Genomic DNA, 24796 nt, shown 5'->3' on the forward strand with positions numbered 1-24796 from the left:
TTTTTTTTTTTTTTTTTTTTTTTGAGACGGAGTCTCGCTGTGTCGCCCAGGCTGGAGTGCAGTGGCCGGATCTCAGCTCACTGCAAGCTCCGCCTCCCGGGTTTTTACGCCATTCTCCTGCCTCAGCCTCCCGAGTAGCCGGGACTACAGGCGCCTGCCACCTCGCCCGGCTAGTTTTTCGTATTTTTTAGTAGAGACGGGGTTTCACCGTGTTAGCCAGGATGGCCTCGAACTCCTGACCTCGTGATCCGCCCGTCTCGGCCTCCCAAAGTGCTGGGATTACAGGCTTGAGCCACCGCGCCCGGCCGACTATAATTCTTTTATTATTTTGTACCCATCATGTCAAAATGATTACATCTAAGTAGGACCAGCTACATAACTTGTGAGCACAGTACAAAATAAAAATGCAGTGCCTTTGTTCAAAAAGTTGAGAATTTCAAGATGGCTATAGCAGACCATTAAAGTAAGCATGAGGCCTTTCAATTTTTTTTTTTTTTTTTTTTTTTCCAGACAATCTCAATCTCACTCTGTTGCCCAGGCTGGAGCGCAGTGATGTGCTCTCAGCTTACTGCAGTCTCAACTTCCTGGGCTCAGGTGATCCTCCCACCTCAGTTTCCCAAGTAGCTGGGAGTATAGGTGCATGCCACCATGCCTGGCTAATTGTGTGTTCATTTTTTGTAGAAATGGGGTCTCATTATATTCCCCAGGCTGGTCTCAAACTCCCGGGCTCAAGCGATCTTCCTGCCTCAGCTTCCCAAAGTGCTGGGATTACAGGCATGAGCCACTGCACCCGGCCTACATGGAACCTTTCTAAGTATGGGGCACTATGTAACTGCACATGTGCAACCCCTTTAAAGCCAGCCCTGAACAGAAGTCTCTTTCAGCTACAGCTATGGAATACCAAGACGATAGTTATCTTTGTCCCTTGAGTTCCCAGTACTAAACTAGGCATATAATAGCTATTCAAATGTTTGTGGAATGAAAAACTGAGTCTTAACTTGCAGTTTGCCAAGTCAATGAGAAATGTTTGGTTGCTTATGGTTAGAACAAATCTTACCCTGATGAATATAGTCTGTTAATTATAATAATAAATGATGGATTCATCTATTACTGAATAATCTGCACACTGCATTCTGCTGGCTTCATGAGAGCTTGAAGCCACATATGGTGAAGGTTCATTTGATTAATTCAACAAATATTTATTGAATAACTACTCTGTGTCAAGTCCTGTACCAGGCACTGAGAATACAAGAATAAATAAAACAGTCTGCCCTCAAGGAGCTTACAGTCTAGCATAGGAACTTAAAACACCTCAGAACCTACTGAGAAAACTCTGGTTATCTAGTATATTATCTAGAATACTCCAAATTTCCTAAAAATGTGAATCTAAAATTTATCAGAAAACACAGTTGGGCAATTGAAGATGCAGTGAAATTTAAAAGAAAATTCAAATATTCACCCTTTAATGTAAAAACCATGAAATCTAAATGAGGGAGAAACTTAAGAAAGCTGAAAATTCTACCTATTTTAAAGACTTTGGACCAGATTTAAACTTCAAAAATTATTTTATTATCTCTGGGTGACATTTTCATTTATAATGGCATTTATATACACATACATATAGGAGGTGTATGTGAGATATATTCCTTGGGGCTTTTGATAAAACCCATATCTTTATCCCCAGTTCATTTACAACTAAAGAGAGCAGCATAATGGTAACTTTGAGATTTTCCTTTTGATAGTAATTTCCATTAACATTTGGGAGAAATTCTTAGGACATGATTTAGAATCATTTCTAGAATATAAATTTCAGTATAATCTTATTCTATAATGAGATAAAACTGTGTCTTTGTAACAATATTTGATAATTTAAGCCTATGTTTTTATGGTTATTGAAAAAGTTTAATGGCATCCAAAATACTCTTTTGTCTATCTGAATTTTTTTCCTGTACTCTTCTTCTTTTTTCTTAAAAGCATGATAGACCCCTCTGCAAATACAGAGCCTTTGTTGTTGCTTTGCTGTACTTTGGTACATTGCTGTTTATTCCTTAATCTAGCAGCATCCTTAGTTTGTAGTATATCTTACTTAGTTGCAACTAAAAAAAATTGGTGGCCTGGGCTTTAACTGGGAGTTTCTATTATCTAGAAGGTTACTGGGAACCTTTCAGAAAAGTGGAAAGCAACCAAAAGAGCTGTCTCAAAGACTGTGCCCCCCAGAGTTTTTCCAGCTCTTACTGTAGACACTCTGAACAGGCACAGTTATCTCAAGTCCAAGCTCATAACAGCATATTAGAAGAAAGTGGGGAGCCTGTTAGAGGCAGGCATATTGATAGTGTGGGAGGAGACATAGCAAATTACTTAGCAGATATTTAAAAAATTTTTAAATCCAACAGCAGTCTGAGGCAAATGATTCTGTATACCTCAGGGCTGAGAGAATCACTTTATAACATATTTGTTATAGCCCTTTACATTTTACAAAGTGTTTTACATACATCAGAGCTGGATACTTATAATAATACATTATGAATATAACTTTAACTTTTCATTATGAAAATGTGAATTATACTGAGCATGATGTTTAAGAAGAAGGCAGGAAGGTATACTAACATACCTAAAATACTCACATCAAAAATAATTACAAGTTTTAAATTTTGGCACTTAAGAGATATACATTAGCTATCCAAAAATTAATATGTACGGTTTCCTTCAAGACCAACACGGGGTATCACTGAGTGAATTTTCACAGCACTCAGTGACTGCTGGTCATTAAATGGGGATGATTGTCATCAGTATAAGTATCACACTATTTGTCCTGCTAAATGCAAGTTTAACAGATACTTATGGATGCCAGTACCACATATTCTGACAAATAAGGGAAACACTAGGCTTTTAAAAGATTCTCAGAGTGTTTTCCCTATATTGCACTTTCTAGATAACACAATTTTAACAATGATATAATGTGATCTTGGTTCTAGACACAGGAGTGGGGAACACATGAATTACCTTTTTCTTGTTCCTTTTCTTAAAATTTTTAGTATAGTCTCAGGAATATAGCAAGGAGAAATAACAAAATATACATGTGCTTTGGGCCTCTGAGGAAAAAAGACCACCCACACACATTTTTAAAAGACTAAAATAGATGTCTCTTCTGCTTTAGCCATTTCATTTTCACAACTGAAAATAAGGAACTACTATATATTTGATGTCCCTAACTCATTAAACATAGCATTGCCATAAATGCACTGTTCTGCAGAAAACTTTTTAAAACAGGAGCACAATTTGTACTACATTTACTAACAATTATACTACATTACCAATTATGAATTATGAATAAAACTGAATAAAATTCAGAGTAAAAAACATCAGATTAGATTTTACACTCAAGTGAAATGGGGCTTTGAAATGTTAAGTAATTTCCTCCAATACTATAGCATTCCTGATGCCGTTTAATTCCTTGATTAATATTCCTTGATAACTTTTTGATCGTCCCCATACCTCAGGGAGGACAAAGGTTCTTTTGAGTTTGCTGGCTGTTAATTTTTAATTCTCATCTGTGTGGCTCTGTTTTTTTCACAAGGCCATTTATCCTTCATTTTTCTTTTCTATTTTACAGCTGCTTATTCTGCTTGAAGTTTTTTAGTTAGGAATGGCCAGAATGTGTGCCCTGAGTTTATGATAGTCTCATGGAAACTGTTAATCTTACAGTTTTTTTTTACATAATACAAATGGTAAGCTAGCTCTATAATTTAAAAAAAAAAAAAAAAAAAAAACAAACAAAAACTTCCAGAAGATACTAAACAAATAACAGGCAGGCTTACCGTACTTTACAAATTAAAGAGCACAATGGTAAAGCAGTAAGCACAGGCTTTGGAAAAAGAAACAAACCTGGGTTTGAATCCCAGTGCTGCCTCTCACTGCCTACTCCATGACTTAAGGCAAGTCATTTAATCTTTCTGACCCACTGTTCCCTCCAAAGTAAACTGGGGCTCATTCCACCTACCCTGCAAGTTTTTGTGAGGGTTAGTAGTGAAGTCTGTACATTATTTGACACATGACAGGTACTCTATAGTAGTTAAAGAATCATTGGCTGAATTTTGAGTTGGGCAACTTTGCTGGTCTAGCATCTGATATGGAACTCTTTCCAGAGTTGATACAATTTATGAAATTTCTTTTGAATATCAATATGACCACTGTACTTGGTAGGTTATTTTTAAATAATAACATAGTTTGGGTGTTTTCACCTCCAAAACTAATTTTATTTTATCTATTTTTTTTTTTTTTTGAGGCAGAGTCTTGCTCTGTTGACCAGGCTAGAGTGCAGTGGTGCCATCTCGGCTCACTGCAACCTCTGCCTCCCAGGTTCATGCGATTCTCCTGCCTCAGCCTCCTGAGTAGCTGGGATTACAGGCGCCCGCCACCACGCTTGGCTATGATTTTTGTATTTTTGGTAGAGACAGGGTTTCACCATGTTGGCCAGGCTGTTCTCAAACTCCTGACCTCAAGTGATCCACCCACCCCAGCCTCCCAAAGTGCTGGGATTACAGGCATGAGCCACCATGCCCAGCCTATTTTTATTTTTTGAGACAGGGTCTGGGCCCAGGGTGGAGTGCAATAGTGCGATCTGGGCTCACTGCAGCCTCCGCCTCCCAGGCTCAAACCATCCTCCCACCTCAGCCTCCTGAGTAGCTGGGACTATAGGCATGTACCAACATGCCCATCTAATTTTTGTATTTTTGGTAGAGACGGGGTTTTGCCATGTTGCCCAGACTGGTCTGGAACTCCTGGACTCAAGCGATCCTCCCACCTTGGCCTCCCAAAGTGCTGGGATTACAGACGTGAGCTACCGTGCCCATCCCTATTTTCTTTAAAAAATGTGTTTTTTACAAAATGTATGGCAAGTCTATGTATTTACTGTGCTTTTGTGGTAACTTTCTCAATGATAAAAAATTTCCGGTTTTGTTAACATCCATGGTAAAATGATCTAATTTCAAAAATTTGTTTTAGAGCCAAGATCCTTTTAACCTCTATAAATGTGTGTGAATAGTTAGTTGGCAGGTCCTACAAAGAAATGTCATTTTTATTCATGTATTTTGGGTTGTTTAAACATTTATGTAAGATTTAAAATACTTTTCTTCTTATAGCTAGAAGTCTCAGCTTCTACTCCCATGCCTGCCTTTTTAAAATCTATTGGCCAGTTTAAGGGTATTAACAATAATACAACTTAAAGACAAAATGTCCATAAGTCATTGTTTCTAACAGACAGCATAACACGGTAGAAATTGCCCTGAGCAAGGAATTAGAAGACTGGAATTCAAGTCCCAACTCTGCCACTAACTTTGTGGGATGACCTTAGGCAAGTCACGTCACTTCTCTCATTTGTCAATTAATGCAAATGATTCCATTCTAAGTTATTTTCCACCTCTAAAATTACTTTCATTTACTGTTATTGTTTATTAAATAATGAAAACAGTTTCTGGGAATTGTCTTAAGCACCAAATGGGTAGAGAAGAATTTTTTTTTTTTTTTTTTTTTTTGAGACGAGTCTCGCTCTGTTGCCCAGGCTGGAGTGCGGTGGCGCAATCTCGGCTCACTGCAACCTCCACCTCCCAGGTTGAAGCGATTCTCTTGCCTCAGCCTCCTTGGTAGCTGGGATTATAGGTGTATACCGCCACGCCCGGCTAATTTTTGTATTTTCAGTAGAGATGGGGTTTCACCATGTTGGTCAGGCTGGTCTCGAACTCCTGACCTCGTGATCTACCCGCCTCGGCTTCCCAAAGTGCTGGGATTACAGGCATGAGCCACCGTGCCTGGCCAGGTAGAGAAGAATTTACTGCTAATTAAGGTTATGTTTTTCAACCTGCAATCCAGAGACCCTCAGAATAAAGATTACTTGAGGTTCCTATGAAAAACGCAAATTCCTGTCTTCCCCCTGGCTGAATCAGAATCTCATAAGGTGAGGCTCAGGTTTCTGCATTTTTCACAAGTTCTGTAATGGGTACAATACACCCTAATGTTTGAGAACCAGTGGCCTAGAGAGAATGCAACCTAAGAGGGCAAGGCTAGTGCATAGCTTAAATTGCTCCAGCCTTTGGTAATCCCTTCTAAACACAGTGCCACCCATGTGGAGGAGACTGCAAGAAAGCTGTTATTCAAAGAAGAACAGTCAGCCTTGTGCTTGAGTCCTGCTTTATACTTATGTGTTTCATAAGAAAACACAAGGCAAGTCTTCATATCAGCATTTAGTCTTGATATCCAAGTCACTGACTACCATACTTATGATAACAGCTTGAAGAGGACTGCAACTCTCCCCTCACTAATGGTGACAGAGTTGGCTTGTGACACCTGGCTCAGGGAAGAAAAATGAGTAAACCCCTACCTCTACTCTTGATTCCTCTTCCACCCCAATACTGTTAACACATCATCCTGTGTGATTCAAATAATCTAGCAGATGAAATACAGAAAATCTAAGTCACATTGTTCTTATCACTCTATGACCAGATATTGTACTAATCTAATTTTAAAAATCCTTTTTTGTGCAATAGAAATAACTAAAGCCCATTCTGTCTCCTTTCCTTTCTAATGCTGTTGATAGGAACAAAATATCAAGTAAGGATACATGCTAGAGATGTTAAATTCATATAAGTAAAGTAAATTACAAAGAGAGGTGGTAATATTTGCTTCTAGAATTTCACAATAAAATCCCTCTCGCCATGAAAATCTTTTTATAATTTTAACAGGAAACTTAAAAGACATTTTGTTGCAAGATTATCTTAACAATTATAAGAATAATGCCATTATCTGTGCTCAATATGGATAAACATAACAGCAACTTTAAAAGACCAAGTATACTCATAAGTGAAGATGAAATTTCTTTTTCAACAACCAATATGCCAATATCCAGTTTCTAGGTTTTATTCAATTCTAATGTCATGGGTTTCTCCTACTCCAATCAAAACTCCTGCCAAATTCCACAAAATTGACACCAAAATCAACACAAAGAAAGAGAGGGACAGGGAGAGGAAAAGAGAGAAATAGTGAGGAAGAAAGGAACTTGACAAGAGCTACCATGCAAAATGACCAGAAGAACTGGAGTTCAGTGGCACAGATCAGCAGGAGCAGAGGAATGCTGAAAAAGATGATGCTGCATAGAGTCTAACTTGGAGATGCCTGTATGATGCTGGATGACCAAGTACTAAGGTCACAAGTGTGTTCATGGACCCATAAGAACCAGGATCTTGACCCAAACTTATAAGATCTTCTAAAAAGAAAATACTTCATCTAAATTGAAGTAATTCCTAAGTCAAACACCAGAAGAGTTCCTTATTTGATGTAAGTTGTGCCTAAAACTTTGGCTGATACAAAGAAACCCGTCCACTAAGGCACCCTGAGGCAATCTGACAATGTGTTGGAGAGAACTTTGTTGTCAGTACCACATCATTATGAGAGTACAGAGAACGGATCACCCGCAAGGGACTGGCTTCTTTGGGCAAGCAGTCAACAAGTTCACTGCACTGTTTGTCAAATCCCAACAAACGAATCCCATAGCCATGTGGGGAAGAAATCATTCGCCCATCGGGGCTGAAGCAAAGTTCTTTGATGTAACCCCTGCCTACATTGGCTTCTTCAATGTAATGAGTCAGTCGTAGAGAACAGCGAGGTGAGACAGGTCGCACTGGAGCTCCTTCTTGGAATTCATAGACACAAGTACACTAGGGGGAGAGAAGGGAGACAAACCAAGGTTACAGAGCCCAAATAGTTCTACAGATATTCCTTATTTTTAAAAAGCTCAACAGATTGCCAAAGCCACAGAATTGTTACAAGAAATCACTCAGAATAATGCTATCCCCCTCCCAACTAACAAAACTTGTAGGCCCCGTACTTTCTTATCTTCATAAGCTAAGGTTATTCTGTGTTATGATGCTTTAAAGCCTTTTGTTCCCTGAGGCTGCCTGTGACTTCTGTAGTAATACATTCTCTTTTCTAAGGGCAACAACAATGTTGATATTTTAAAAATTCCTGGAGTACATCCAAGCCCTAGAGTATCTTACCTCTTCCCCTACACAATTCAAAGGCTCTTCTCTTCTCTCCTTTCAGTTGTGGCCTCTAGGACCAGTGAGATCCTTGGAAGACTCTTGCTTTCCAGAGTGATGAGAATCATAAAGTCATTTAACACCTTTCCCCCTAGTCATCAGTATAGTCCCTTCCTTTCCCAGAGTTTCCCCTGGTTTTTAAAAAAAGAAAATTATGATACTCAATTGGCTTAGTAAAATCTCACATTTAGCCAGCTTAGCTGAAACATTTCAGACCTATGTTTATTATACAAGGGTTTTTTTGGTTTTTTTTGTTTTTGTTTTTGTTTTTTTTTGCAGGGGGGTGAGATGAAGGAGGCAAGATTTAAGAAGCTGGGCAAAATCTGAGCTGATGCTGGCCTTTAAAGTACGTCCCACCTTGTTCAACTCCAGCAGGAGAGGAATAAGAAGAGTTTGGAAGAGATAATGATACCATATGAAACAAGAGAGGACAGAAACAGGAGAGTCGAGAAGCAGGATCTCTAGCAGTATGCCCTTGAAGGCAGAGACTGCAGTCAGTGATCGGCCTAAGGTCTGCACACACGGCAATGGCAATTTGTCCAATGAGCCCTGTTGAAGGTGGAGTGCTGCTGCCTGTACCTCCTCATCATCACTGTTGCTTGAGCACCGAAGAAGAGTGGCCCAGCCTTTTGGGTGCAGCTGTAAGGATGTGATGCAGTTTCCGTGGTCACTCTCACCAAGAACTTCAGGGGTTACGACTTCAAGACTATTTCGTGGTGAAACTCCTGAGATACAAGAAAAGGAGGATGTGGAATTTGTATTATCAAAAAACTAAGGCAGTTCATCAAAGCTTTTATTTCTGGCAGCCACCTCCCATGCCATCATTCCTTAGTCTGCCCCTTATGCTACCATATGTTAAAGAGCATGGTACTCCCCAGTGTATGGTGTGTGAGTTTTGGCAGGGTGAAGGTGTGGGGAAATGGTATAAATAGAATGAAAGAATCCAAGTTCCCACAGCAGTAATCATCGCCGACCTAAGGCTAAGGCATAGAAGCTGACTAGGGGTTCTTACATCTCAGAAAGCTCTTTATTTAAGTAAAAATCAAAGTTATGTGACATGAAAGGACTCTAGAAAGGTAAAAAGTAACAATTCTCATCTTATTGGACCTGGTGCTTTCTGGTCCAGAGAAGGAAATACCTGGAAGCCACGAGAATTGCCTTTAAGCAAATAAAAAGATCAGGACTTATGCCCCCGCAACAACAACACTATAAACAAAACAAATTTTGGAGGTGAGGAAGGACACCTCACATAAAGGCATGTCAAAACAAGGGATGGGAGACATTGCCAATCATACATCTTCCTGGTGATTCTACTATGCCTCATCATTTCCTTCTGCCTAACTCCCAGTGAAAATGACTGCTGGAGTAAGGCACTGTTACTAATGGGAGTGTGTTATATCCTTCAGGTGCATGAAAAACCACTTTCATAGACACTGTAAGGAAGCAACTTAGAAACTTAATAGCAAGAGAAATATTTCAACACTTCTCTGACTGCAGAAGGAGTTACTTTGAAGGTAATGAGCTCCCTCTGTCAGATCCTTTGTGAATTGCTTGTCAAGCAGATGTGTTAACTTCTTTTTAAAGATTCCCTTTAGATTACTACATCATTAACAGAAACCTGTGAAGCTCTCAGTTACACTGCTATAACAAAACTCTACTGAAATGACTATTTCACATGTGATTGAACTTTAACAATTTTAGAGAAAAACGCTTAAGAATTAATTTGGAAAACCTATAATAAAAGCAGACAAAAAATGCATTCTAAGTAGGTGGTTTGCTAACTGTGCCCCTTGGGGTTCCTCAGGAGCTGGCAAAAGTGGGAAACCACGTGTGAGCTAAGGTGGAGATGGGGTGAGGAAGACTGGAGGGTCAAGAGCCTCCCTAATTTTTCTTGAATCAGAGCTACTTTGATTTTATTTGTGCTACATCTCTAAGAATCCACAGCAGATTTCATGTCAAAAATAGAGTTCTAATGCTGAAATGTATTTGAAAGCCTCTGCTCTATACAGCTATTATATCTGCCAAAGGATGGTGTTAACATACTCTGACATCTGAAGATGCAGGATTTCCAACATTTAGAGCAACTTCACCTATAAGCCCCACCTTCTCCCATGTTTTCCCTCTCTTCCCACCCTCTCATTTTCCTCTTCTTTCCAGCCTTCTCATATATCATCTCTTCCCTCATTCTCAACTCTCTGTGGCATAGAACTGCTGTATATTTGTGTTTGTGTGTTTACCACTGGTCAATAACAAGCAAGCATGTTAACTATTCTTTTCTTCTTAAATTAAGTTTCTTTTTCTTGTGGATGGTGTAGTCAATCAATAAAGATTTTTCTCAATGATTATTAGAAGCCTTGACTTGTTTCCCATAGCACAAGGAGAAGGAGAACAGGAAGAATCTGCAAAAGATGTTTGTGTTACAAATCAAAGGAAAAATGTTATACTTCTGGGCATAAATCTTTACATTTAAGATGAAGAGCCTTTAACCTTAAAGTGAAATATCACAGACTTCAATATCCAGAGGCAAGTGGATAGGCCATAGGTTAGGTTAGAAAGAGCTCTTAAACCATTCTACTGACATAAGTAGCCATGCAAGATAACCAGCATCTTCCAGGCAAAGCTACCCAGTGAAAACACAAATTAAAAGTCTGAGATTCAGTCTCTGCCCAAAATATCAAGGTAGAGAAATCTCTATTTCCAAAAGTGACTCAAAATGACAAAAAACAAAAAAAGCCATATCTGGCTCTTAATACTCAGTTCACAAAGAGAAGAACAAACAATAAATAATGTAAGAGCTTAGATGTGGATTAGTATGAAGAGGAATAGTATGTGGAATTTGTATAGGTAGAAACCATTTCAATTGGGGGGTGGAAGGTATAGGGCACAGCACCTAGTTCTGCCAGAATGGCTAGGAAAAAACTGGGAAATACAGAGTGGAGCCAGATGGTATATTTATCCTACAAACCCTTTGAAGCTGTCAGGCATTGCACAGACAAAGAAATGGCAGAGCAAAAAGTCTGAGGGTAGCCAGGTGACTTTCACAATTACCTGAAAATTCATGCCTTATATTTATACAGAACTTTCACATGCATAATCTCATTTAATTTTCACAACAATTTTGATTGAAATCTACATTTCTGAACTACTTGCTCTCCAAACTAGACCAAACTAAGTCCAGCTAATAAAACCAAAACTCATATTCCATTAAGATTTAACTCAAGATATTCAACCCCAGAGACTCTCGGTTAGCTTTTTGAAGATGATGACTGAGGGATAAATCACCTCATCTCCATTGCTTTTATTTTTATGGATCAAAACCATAAAGTTGATTTTAATCAATCAATAATTAATCAGATTGGCAGAATCTGTTGTTACAAGATTATAAAATCCAACTTTTAACCTACCTTCTCTTTGAGAGGCTCGTGACATGTGTTTCTCAGAAGAATTAGAATCACTATGATGACAAGGTGAGCCAGAAACTCTAGGACCAGATGAACTTGATGAAGTGGTCAAATCTTAAAAATATAAAAAATTCTGACAATAAACCTAGCATAACTCTGGTAGTGGCTTTTCACTTTTTAATTATTCTGCTCGAACCATAGTTTTAACATTTAAAAAAAATGGTCATATGTAACTGGCCTATAAGACTGAGGAAGGCAAGACAGCTCTTTGAAGTGTTCTAAGATCTAGTCCCTTTCTGAATCTTTTATATCAAAGACTTGACTCTGTGAAATAAAAATGAAAAAATAATCATAGGAGCATCTTTGGATCCTCATCATTTCTGTACTAAAATGAAACCCAAAAATTCAATGAAAATGAAAACTAAGCTCTTAAGCCTATTGTTTTTATGTTAAAATAGGGTCCAAACATCAGGCCCATTACCAGAAACATGAAGAGATTCTTCTTTAAAGTATACCAAAAATTTCCATTATCATTATTGAAATTACGTGAATAGTCTTTTTTTTTTTTTTTTTGAGACAAGGATCTTGCTATGTTGCCCAGGCTGGACTCCTAATTCCTGGGTTCAAGTGATCCTGCCACCTCAGGCTCAGCATCCTGAGTAGCTGGGCCTACAGGCATGCACTACTGTGCCAAGTTTATGTGAATACTCTGAAATGTGACACAAAGTTTACATTGAAAAAAATAAAATGAGTATCAGGTAGTGGAGTCTGATATATTACTCCAAATAGCAATGTCTATTTCATCATCACATTTTGATAGTGGTCCCACACCTATGTTAAGAATTCTTACTAGTCTAATATCCTGTGATGTTATTATCAGAATTACCGTTAGAAAACTGAAAACTTTGTTGGTTTTTCAGTTGAAATAGGCCAACTAGACATTCAAAATCACTATTTCTCACTAAGTTAGAGTTGCTTATCATGTTTAACTTAAAAGGCAAATTTGAATCTAAAAGGATTATACTCGTATATTTATGAAATCCCTTGTTTGCAAGTAAGTTGGTAAAACTTAAATTTCTAGTTTTAGCAATTACACCAGGCACTGTAGTACAATGATGTCTGTACTTTCCCAAAGGAATCTTCGGAAGTGGTCCTGTGCACATGGAGAAAGATTCCAACCTTTTTCTTTTTTTTCATTTTCTTTTCTTTTTCTTTTTCTTTTTTTTTTTTTTTTGGACCAGGATCTCTCTCTGTTGCCCAGGCTGGAGTGCAGTGGGGCGCAATCATGGCTCACTGCTGCCTCAACCTGCCAGGCTCAGGTGATCCTCCTGCCCCAGCTTCCCCAGTAGATGGGACTACAGATGCATGCTAGCATATCTGGCTAATTTTTGTATTTTTCGTACAGACAGGGTTTCACCATGTTGTGCAGGCTGGTCACAAACTCCCAGGCTCAAGCGATCCGCCCACCTCAGTCTCCCAAAGTGCTAGGATTACAAGCGTGAGCCACTGCGCCTGGCTAAATTTTTAAGTTATTTGTAGAGATGAGGTCTCCCTATGTTGCCCAGGCTACTCTTGAACTCCTGGGCTCAAGTGATCCTCCCACCTTGGCCTCCCAAAGTCATGGGATTACAGGTGTGAGTCCCTGTACCTGGTCCCAACCATTCGAAGCTGCCTTTTAATAGCAATTTATTAGCATTCTATGTTCCAAATGCTTAAGTCTTTTTTCCCCTGGATTTTGTTTATAATGTAAATTATATAAATTTTTTCATAATGTAAACCACTCACCTCTTTCCCAAAGGTAGATGAAATATAGTCTTTTTTAAATCACATAATGTTGATAAAATACAATACTTAAGTTTTTCTGAACCCTAAATTCACTTAAGTCTAACAAAATCAGCAATGGGAGAAGAGACAGAGTTTTAGCAAGAGAGTGTTTAGAGAGTAATGAGATAAGATGGCACCAACTATCTGTGTCTGGACATCTATAAGTCTAGGACACAGATAGACTTAAAACTAAAACTCTGTATTGACCATAACTTAATAAAAGCTCTGCTTGATTCCAGAAGGACTTAAGACCTTGTGCCATCACTAATTTTTGAGATAGTGATGATTTAAAATTACTGATGAAAAGATCCTGTGGCTAGCATAAAGCTAAAAGAAAATACGTTAGGGTTGGCAGTTATTCCTCCTAGTCCATTTGTGATTCAGAGGTACATATGAATGATATGTCAGAGATACATACAAATCATTACACTTGCTTGGATAAAAAGCCATCACTGAGCTTTCTAAAGAATGCCTTTTGTCTTCCCCTTTCCTGCTATCATTCTCAGAAAAGAAACATATATTATCTCTCTGTTTGAGATTCTTGAGAAAAATCTTTTTGACTAAAAAAGAAAAGCTTACCTGAACTTGAAGTAGTTCTTCTTGCTCTTAAAATGGGATAGCTGCCTACTTCTAAAGACTTAGTTAAGTCAAGATCATGCAAAATTAAGAGATATCCAGAAGACGTTGAAATCAACATTTTGGAACAATCTGGTGTTAACCTCATTCGCATAAGAAAACGTGTGTGAAAGAATTTCTTATGTGGACACCCATCTTCTGTATACCTACAGGAGAAACCAAGCCAACAAAATCTAGAGTTATCATAAATATAACGGTTCAGTAATAATCATATTTTTGCCCTTCAAAATAAAATTTAGGGAGGATGACGTGAGCTTGGTCAGTGGGCTCAAAGTTATAATTAGGAGGAATAAGTTCTAGGGTATTATATTTCACAGTAGGGTGATGATGGTTAGTAGTAAGATATAGTATATTATAAAATAGCTAGAAGAGTGACTGTTACATGTCCTTACTGCAAAGGAATGATAAGTGCATGCTAATACTGATTTGCTCATTATACAACATATATGTATCAAGACATCAAATTGTACTCTATAAATGCGTACAGTTACAATGTGTCAATTAAAAAATATTTGAGGCCAGGCATGGTGGCTCATGCCTGTAACCCCAGCACTTTGGGAGGCCAAGGCAGGAGGATTGCTTGAGCCTAGGAGTTCAAGACCATCCTGGGCAAGATGGTGACCCCATCTCTACAAAAATTTAAAAAATTAAAATAAATTAGCTGAGTGTGGTGGTGTGCACTCACAGTTCCAACTACTCAGGAGGCTGAGGTGGGAGGATCACTTGAGCCTAGGAGTTTGAGGCTGCAGTAAGCTATGATCACACCACTGCACTCCAGCCTGGGTGACAGACAGATAGACGCTATCTCTATTCAAAAAAAAAAAAAAGGAAACTTCAAAAATGAGATGTCTTTCCAATAAATTTTATTTTATGTTAATAATTATTATTTTAAAAAATATGTTGTTTTAATCAATTGTAGGCTAATAATATTGTAACGATCATTAAATCCAGAAGAAATGTAACACTAATAGCCCTGTGGTCACAGAAAACAATTTTAAAAATTAATGTCAGTTTACATGCATATTTTTGATACCGATAAGAATGATCAGTAGGCTGGGGGTGGTGACTCAATGCCTGTAATCCCAACACTTTGGGAGGCTGAGGCGGGAGGACAGATGGAGCCCTGGAGTTCAAGACCAACCTGGGCAACATAGCAAGACCCTGTCTCTACAAAAAATTAAAAATTAGCTGGAGACTGAGGTGGGAGGATGGTTTGAGCCTGGAATGTGGAGGGTGCAGTGAGCTATGATTGCGCCACTGCACACCAGCCTGAGCATATAACAGGATATAATTCTATGAGAAAATATAGTGAAAATGAGTACCAGAAGAAAGAGTTGTAAAACTTCCGGCTGTTAAAAAAATAGAATTTACAGTCAATGTATCTTTAGATTTACACACATGCTTAATAATGTTTTTGCTCATTATTCCTTCATTCATCTCCAACATTCCTTTTTGATCCTTTCTTTCTGAAGTGCATTCCTCAGAATTTTTTTTTTTTTTTTTTGAGATGGAGTTTTGCTCTTGTTGCTCAGGCTGGAGTGCAATGGTACTGTCTCGGCTCACTGCAACCTCTGCCTGCTGGGTTCAAGTGATTCTCCTGCCTCAGCCTCCCAAGTAGCTGGGATTACAGGCACGTGCCACCACACCCATGCCTGGGATTACAGGCATGAACCACTGCACCCGGCCAGAATTTTTTAAAGTTAGACTTTGTTGAGGTAAATTCTCTCATTTTTTATTGTTCTGAAAATCTTTTTTATTTTATTTTATATTTTTTGAGACAGAGTTTCACTCTTGTTGCCCAGGCTGAAGTGCAATGGCACAATCTTGGCTCACTGCGACCTCCGCCTCCTGGGTTTAAGCGATTCTCCTGCCTCAGCCTTTAAAAAAAGATAAATTTTTTTAATGGTGTACATGATGTTTGAAATATGTATATATTGTGGAATGGCTAAATCAAGCTAATTTTTATATATATATATATATATATATATATATATATATATATATCCTCACATACCTAGCATTTATGATGATAACACTTAAAATCTACTTTTAACAAATTTCAATTATATATAATAACAGTAAATTGTCATTAACAGTGGTCATGTTGTACAATATAAATCTCCCGAGTAGCTGGGATTATAGGCACCTGCCACCACATCCAGCTAATTTTTCATATTTTTAGTAGAGACAGGGTTTCACCATGTTAGCCAGGGTGGTCTCAAACTACTGACCTCTGGTGATCCACCGCCTTGGCCTCCCAAAGTGCTGGGATTACAGGCGTGAGCACCATGCCCGGCCTGTTCTGAAAATCTTTATTTCACTCTTTTTTAAGAGACTGGGTCTTCCTCTGTTGCCCAGGCTGGGGTGCAGTGGCACAATCATAGCTCACTATAACCTCAAATTCCCAGGCTCAAGGGATCTTCCCACTTCAGCCTTCCACGTAGCTGGAACTACAGGTGTGCACCACCACTCCTGACTCATTTTTAAATTTTCTGAAGAGATGGGGTCTTGCTATGTTGCCCAGGCTAGTCTTGAATTCCTGGTCTCAAGTGATTCTCCCACTTGAGAGCCACTATGCCCAGCTCAACTCATCTTATTGAATAAAGGTTTAGCTGAGCATATAATTTTAGGTCGTTGTTGCTTTCTGAATATTTAGGATAATTTTCCACAGAGTTCTATCTTCCATTGTTACTATTTGTGAGTCTGCTATTAGTCTGACTGTTACTTTGAGTAATTTATCTTTTTTCCCCCTCTGGTTAATCTTCTGTCTTTAGACATATTTGCATATGTCTAAATTACATATGAAATTTACATACACTGCAATTTCACCAGTATATGTAAATTTGGATCTTTTTTTATTTATCTTTATTGGGATTCGTTTGACTTCCCAAGTCTTAAGATTCATATTATTCATATATTCTGAAAGTTTCTCAGGCATTATTCCAATATTGTCTATCGCTGATTTTCTCTATTCTTTTGGAGCTCCAAATATATGTATGAAACATTCAGGTTTGACTCTCCTTTTCTTATAACTTGCTCCTTTATATTTTCTATCTTTTCATTTCCATATGTTATATTCTGGGTAACTTTTCAATATCTATTTTCATATATATATATATATGTCTTTTTTTTTTTTTTTGAGACAGAGTCTCACTCTGTCGCCCAATGCAGTGGCATGATCTTGGCTCACTGCAACCTCCACCTCCCAAGTTCAAGCGATTCTCCCACCTCAGCCTCCCAAGTAACTGGGATTACAAGCACCTGCCACCACGCCCAGCTAATTTTTGTATTTTTAGTAAAGACGGGGTTTTACCATGTTGGCCAGGCTGATCTCAAATTCCTGACCTCAAGTGATCCACCTGCCTCGGCTTCCCAAAGTGCTGGGATTACAGGCATGAGCCACCGTGCCCAGGCAGTTTATGCCCTTTATTTTAAAATTTCCTTGTTGGCTAGGTGCAGTGGCTCATGCCTGTAATCCCAGCACTTTGGGAGGCCAAGGTGGGAGGATCACTCGAGCCAGGAGTTAGAGACCAGCATGGGCAACATAATGAGATGCTGTCTCTACGAAAAAATGTAAAAGTAGCCAGGCAGAGTATCGCACACCTGGGGTCCCAGGTACTTGAGAGGCTGAGGTAGGAGGATGGCTTGAGCCCAGGAGGTCAAGGTGGTAGTAAACTATGATTGTGCCACTGTATTCCAGCCTGTTGCCCAGGCTGGAGTGCAGTGGCACAATCTCGGTTCACTGCAGCCTCCTCTTCCCAGGTTCAAGCAATGCTCCTGCCTTAGCCTCCCGAGTAGCTGGGATTACAGGCGTGCGGCACCACACCCGGCTAATCTTTGTATTTTTAGTACAGACAGGGTTTCACCATGTTGGCCAGGCTGCTCTCAAACTCCTGACCTCAAGTGATGCACCTGCCTTGGCCTCCCAAAATGCTGGAATTATAGGCGTGAGGCACCGTGCCAGGCCTAAAAAGATAAATTTTTTTAATGGTGTACATGATGTTTGAAATATGTATATATTGTGGAATGGCTAAATCAAGCTAATTTATATATATATATATATAATCTCCTCACATACTTAGCATTTATGATAACACTTAAAATCTACTTTTAACAAATTTCAATTATATATAATAACAACAGTAAATTGTCATTAACAGTGGTCGTGATATTGTACAATATAAATCTCTTGAACTTATTCCTCCTAATTGAAATGTTGTATTTTCAAAATTTCCCTCCACTGTACTTCACCTACCTGTCCCAGTCCCTGGTAACCACCATTCTACTATCTGCTTCTATGAGTTTTTGACTTTTTTAGATTCTACATGTAAGTGATATTTGTCTTTCTGAGCCTGGCTTATTTTGCTTAATATAATGTCCTCCAGGCTCATTCATGTTGTTGAAAATGACAATTTTTCCTTCTTTTTTAAGGCTGAATAGCATTTTGCTGTGTATATTACAACATTTTAAATCCATTCATTCATTGATGGACGTTTAGGTTAACTCCATATCTTGGCTACTGTGAATAGTGCTGCAGTGAACATGGGAATGCAGATATCTTTTCGACATAGTAATTTAATTTCCTTTGGATATATACCTAGTAGAAGGATTGTTGGATTTATATGGCAGTTCTATTTTTAAGTTTTTGAGGAACCTCCCTACTCTCTTCCATAATTTATATCTAATGACCTTTGTTAATTCTTACTAATTCTGGTAATTTATCTGAGAAATTTCTAAGATTTTCTATATAGATCAAGGATTAGAAAACTTTGGCCTATGGGCCAAATTTGGCCCACTTACTGGTTTTATTTATTTTATGTTTTAAAGACAGGGTGTCCATCTGTTGCCCAGGCTAGAGTGCAGTGGTGCAATCATGGCTCACTGCAACACTGAACTCCAGGGCTCAGGAGTCCTCCTGTCTCGCCCTCCTGAGTACCTGGGACTACAGGTGCACACAGCCACATCTGGCTAATGTTTTAAGTTTTTTGTTGTTGTTGAGACGGGGTCTTGCACTGTTGCCCAGGCTGGAATGCAGTGGTGCGATCTCAGCTCACTGCAACCTCTGCCTCTCAGGTTCAAGCAATTCTGCCTTAGCCTCCCGAGTAGCTGGGATTACAGGCACCCGCCACCACACCCAGCTAATTTTTTTTTGTATTTTTAGTAGAGATGGGGGTTTCACTATGTTGATCAGGCTGGTCTTGAACTCCTGACCTTGTGATCTGCCTGCCTCAGCCTCCCACAGTGCTGGGATTACAGGCGTGAGCCACCGCACCTGGCCATGTTTTAAAATTTTTTTGGAGATGAGGTCTCACTACGTTGCCTAGGCTGGTCTCAAACTCCTGGGCTTACACAATCCTCCCACCTTGGCCTCCCAAAGTGATGAGATTATAGGCATGAGCCACTGTGCCTGACCACTGCCTGGTTTTATAAAGTTTTTATGAACGCAGCCACCTGTATTCATTTATGTACATCTATGATGGCTCAGAGACTGTGTATCATACAAAGCCTAAAATATGTACTGCCTGGTCCTTTACAGAAATAGTTTGCCAACCCCTGATATATCATCTGTGAATAATATTGTTTTCTTCTTTCTAATCCATATATAATTGTTTTCTTCCTTCTTTTATTGCACCAACTAGTACCCTCCCCCACTTCACCCACCCCATGACACTGATAAACAGTAGTGGTAACAGTGAGCAAGTTCTTCTTCCAGATTTTAGGGAGAAAACTTCTTAAGGTTCACCATTTTAAAATGTGCTGTAATTTTTTAGTATATACGTTTGGTAAATTTCCTTCTATCTCTAGTTAATTAATGATTCAGGAGTTTCATTGAGGTATAACTTACATGCCATAAAACTCACTCATTTTAGGTGTAAATTAAGTAATTATTTATTTATTTTTATTTATTATTTATTTATTTATTTATTTATTTTTGAGACGGAGTCTCGCTCTGTCGCCCAGGCTGGAGTGTAGTGGTGCAATCTTGGCTCACTGGAACCTCTGCCTGCCAGATCAAGCAATTCTCCTGCCTTAGCCTCCCGAGTAGCTGGGATTACAGGCGCCCACCACCATGCCCTGCTAATTTTTGTATTTTTAGTAGAGACGGGGTTTCACCATGTTGGCCAGGCCGGTCTCAAACTCTTGACCTCAGGTGATCCACCCATCTCGGCCTCCCAAAGTGCTGGGATTACAGGCGTGAGCCACCATGCCAGGCCACAATTAAGTAATTTTTTAGTAAATTTATAGGGATGTGCAATCATCAACACAATCCAGTTTCAGAACATTTTCATCACCTTAAGAGATTCCTCCTGCCCATTAGCAATCATTTTCTGTTCCCACTCTAGCTCCGGGCAACCACTAATCAACTTTCTATCTCTATAGATTTACCTGTTCTGGATATTTCATATAAATAGAATCGTACAGTAAGTAGTCTTTTGCAAACTGGCTTTTTTCACCCAGCATACTTTTTTGAGGTTCATCCATGTCGTAGCATGTATCAATTCTTTGTTTGTTTTCATTGCCAAATAGTATTCTGTTGCATACATATACCACATTTTGTTTATCTATTTACCACTTGCTGGATATTTGGATTGGTTCCATTTTTTGCTTATTATGAGTGCTACTATAAACATTCATGTATAAGTCTTTGTGTGGCCATATATGTTCATTTCTCTTGAGTAGATATCTAGGAGTGGAATTGGTGGATCATATGGTAACTCCATGTTTAACATTTTATGAAACTGCCGAATTGTTTTCTAAAGTGGCTATTCTATTTTACATTCCCACCAGCAATGTGGGTTTCAGCAATGAGGGTTCCAGTTTCCCCACATTCTTGCCAATACTTGTTATTAATTAATAATATGGAGTCTTCCAATCCACGAACATGGACTATCTCCCCATTTATTTACAACTTCTTATATTCCCTTCAGCAATGTTTTATAGTTTTCAGTGTGCAAATCTCATACCTCTTTTGTTAAATTTATTCCTATGTATTTTACCCTTTTTGATGCTATTGCGAATGAAATTATTTTCTTCATTCAATTTTGGATTGTTCATTGCTTATAAGTAGAAATACAATTGATTGTATATCCTGTGAATTTACTAAACTTGTTTATTAGGTCTAGTGGATTTCTTGGTAGATTCCTTACTATTTTCTATATACAGAAACATACCTCCTGCATATGAAGACAGTTTTACTTTTTCCTTTTCAATATGAATGCCTTTTCTTCTTCTTTTTTTTTTTCACCTGATTGCACTTCCAGTGCAATGTTGTACCTCCAGTATAATTTCAAATAAAAGTGGTGAGAGCCTTGCTTCCAATCTTAGGGGGAATGCATTCAGTCTTTCAATGTTAAGCAAGATTCTTAGCTGTTGAATACATTCCCTTTTATGCCTAGTTTTATCACAAGGAGATTTTGTCAAGTGCTTTTCTGTCTTGATGATCATATGGGTTTTGAACTTGATTAGTATGATGTATTACATTAACTGATTTTGGGAGTTAAACCAACCCTGTATTCCTGGGATAAATTCCACTTGGTGATGACATAAAAATGTTTATATATATTGTTAGATTTGCTAATATTTTGTTGAGGATTTTCCATCAGTTTTTTTTTTAAGGAATATTTGTGGCTTCTATTCTTTTTTTTTTTTTTTTGAGACGGAGTTTCACTCTTGTCCCCCAGGCTGGAGTGCAATGGTGTGATCTTGGCTCACTGCAACTTCCACCTTCTGGGTTCACGGGATTCTCCTGCCTCAGCCTCCCGAGTAGCTGGGATTACAGGCATGCACCACCACGCCCGGCTAATTTTTGTATTTTTAGTAGAGATGGGGTTTCACCATGTTGGCCAGGCTGGTCTTGAACTCCTGACCTCAAGTGATCAGCCTGCCTTGGCCTCTCAAAATGCTAGGATTACAAGCATAAGCCACGACACCCAGCCCTGTAGTTTCTATTCGTATGGTATCTATCTGGTTTTAGTATCAGGATAATACTAGACTCAAAGAATGAGTTGGAAAGTATCCTGTCTCCTCTATATTCTGGAAGAGTTTGTGAAGGATTGTTATTATTTACTATGTAAATATTTGGTAGAATTAATCAGTGAAGCTATTTGATTCTGGGCTTTTCACTGTGGGAGTATTTTTAAATTACCAATTCAGGCCAGTGACAGTGGCTCACACCTGTAGTCTCAGCACTTTGGGAGGCCAAGGCGGGCAGATCACTGAGGTCAGGAGTTTGAGACCAGCCTGACCAACATGGTGAAACCCTGTCTCTAACTTTTGTAAAAATACAAAAGTTAGCCGGGGTGGTGGCGGACGCCTGTAATCCCAGCTACTTAGGAGGCTGAGGCAGGAGGATCACTTGAACCCGGGAAGCAGAGGTTGCAATGACTCCATCTTAAAAAAATAAAAAAAAATTACCAATTTGATTTCTCTACTTGCTGTAGGTCTATAAGTCTATAGATTTTCTATTTATCTTAAGTCAGTTTCAGTAATTTGTGACTACCTAGGTGTCTACCTGTTCATCTATGTTGCCTAATTTGTTGCTATAAAGTTGCTCATAGTACTCCTTATTAATCCTTTTAATTTTTGTAAGGTTGGTTATGATGTCTCCTCTCTTGTTTTTAATTATGACTGAATGTTGAATTTTATTCCTCATTTGAAACAATCATACAAATTTACCCATTTTATCTGTTAATGGGGATAATTATATTAATACAGTTTCTATTGATAAACCATCTTTTCATTCCTTGAGTAAGCCCGACTTGGTCATGATATTTTCTATAATGTAGGGTTCAATTTCCTTGCATTTAGAATATTTGTATTTACATTCATATTGCAGATTTGCCTTTCTTTTTTAAAAATATTATCTTTGTTAAGTTCAAGTATCATGGTCATACTAGTTTTATACATGATGTAAGAATTCCCTTTTTCAATAATCTGATCAGTTTAATAAAATTAGAATGTTCTCTTATTTGCAGTATTTGGTAGAAGTCACCTGTAAAATGTACAGAACTGCTCTTTTATTAGTACTGTAGGTAGGTTTTAATTCATTTTTTCCATTTCTTTAATGGCTGTGGCAGAGGTGATATTCAGAATATTTAAATAACAAGCACTGCACAAACACTTGCCAGTCAGAATAGATGCAGATGGCTGTGCTGGAACAGAGTCCTGGAATCGCCATATTGTGTAACAGGGGCTTTTGCTACTGAATCATGGGAAGGTTTTGAGGGAGGTATTTCTAGAAGAGGGGCCTGGGTAGTCAGAGGGTAACTCAGGGCACTGCCTATTTACGAATTAGTATGGAAGAAGTTCAATCTTTTCACAGTGCTTCAGCTGAACCAGTACATATTGGCTAAATATTAGTCCTAGTAATAGGTGTATTTCAGGTTTTCTATTTCTTCCTTTGCCAGTTTTGCTAAGGTGTATTTTTTAGTAAACTGCCTATTTCATCAAAGTTTTCAAGTATATAGGGAATAAAGCTCATCTATCGTCTTATTCTATACTGTTGTCTCCTTTTTTGTTGCTGATATTAGTTATTTTTGTCTTTTTTTTCTTGATGAATCTTGCCAGAGAATTGCCTATTCAATTAGCTTTTTTAAAAGAGCAGGCTTTAAAAAATCCTCTATTATATTTTCATTTTTAACATCATCAGTTTTGTGCTTTTACACTTATCATTTCCATACATCTACTTTCATTGGATTTATCCTTTTACTTTTTTCCAGTTTTTTGAGGAAGATGCTTAGTTCATCAGTTTTCAACCTATCTTCAGTATGATTTCTTCTTTGATTCATAAATTATTTAAAAGCGAGTTTATAAGTCTCTAAACATGAGACTTTTTAATTAATAACTAAATGATACTAAGAACAGGGAAAATGGTTTGTGTAATAATAGTTCTTTGGTACCAGCTGAAACCTACTTTGTAGTTCAGTACATGCTCAATTTTTGTACCTGTTCTAAGTGTGCTTCAGAGGATATTTTTACTAGTTGTTGGGAGCGGAATTCTAAATATGTGTAATATATCAAGCTTATTAATAATATTTAAATCTTCCACAGCCTTATCCATTTTTCTTTGTTTGTTGTTGTTGCTGTTTAGACAGAATCTCACTCTGTCACCCAGGCTGCCTCACTGCAACCTCTGCCTCCCAGGTTCAAGCGATTCTCCTGCCTCAGTCTCCCAAGTAGCTGGGATTACAGGCGTGTGCCACTAGGCCCTGCTAATTTTTGTGTTTTATTTTTTGTTGTTGTTGTTGTTGTTGTTGTTATTGTTTTGAGACGGAGTCTCACTCTGTGGCCCAGGCTGGAGTACAGTGGTGCAATCTCAGCTCACTGCAACCTCCACCTCTTGGGTTCAAGTGATTCTCCTGCCTCAGCCTCCCAAGTAGCTGGGATTACAGGCGCCAGCCACCACGCCTGGCTTTTTTTGTATGTTTAGTAGAGATGGGGTTTTTGCCATGCTGGCCAGGCTGGTCTCGAACTCCTGACCTCAGGTGATCCACCCACCTTGGCCTTCCGAAGTGCTGGGATTACAGGTGTGAGCCACCACACCTGGCCTAAATTTTGTATTCTTAGTAGAGACAGAGTTTCACCATGTTGGCCAGGCTGGTCTCCTGACCTCACGTCATCCGCCCACCTCAGCCTCCCAAAGTGCTGGGATTACAGGCGTGAGCCACCACACCTGGCCCATTTTTGTCTATCTTATCTATTAGTAAATGAGAGAATGCTGTTAATATTTTCCACTGAGATGGAGATTTCTCACTTCTTTCTTGTAATTCTCTCAACTTTTGCTTTTTATATTTTTATGCTATGTTTTTAGGTGCATACAAGCTTTTATATTTTAGTGAAATTAAT

General features: G+C 38.6%; 1 protein-coding gene across 1 annotated transcript in view; it reads right to left on the bottom strand.

Moving 5' to 3' along the window:
• Nucleotides 1–1186: 1186 nt before the first annotated feature.
• DCAF10 (DDB1 and CUL4 associated factor 10) overlaps nucleotides 1187–24796 on the bottom strand; it is a 70862-nt gene continuing 47252 nt past the window's right edge. The window contains exons 4-7 of the mRNA XM_025359151.1: nucleotides 13895–14097; nucleotides 11495–11605; nucleotides 8670–8815; nucleotides 1187–7709 (exon numbers count right to left, since the gene is read on the bottom strand). Of these exons, the coding sequence (XP_025214936.1) occupies nucleotides 7341–7709; nucleotides 8670–8815; nucleotides 11495–11605; nucleotides 13895–14097 (829 nt within the window). The 3' untranslated portion in view covers nucleotides 1187–7340. The remainder of the gene's footprint in view (nucleotides 7710–8669; nucleotides 8816–11494; nucleotides 11606–13894; nucleotides 14098–24796) is intronic.

This window comes from Theropithecus gelada, chromosome 15, assembly GCF_003255815.1.
Source record: "Theropithecus gelada isolate Dixy chromosome 15, Tgel_1.0, whole genome shotgun sequence".
NCBI lineage: Eukaryota > Metazoa > Chordata > Mammalia > Primates > Cercopithecidae > Theropithecus > Theropithecus gelada.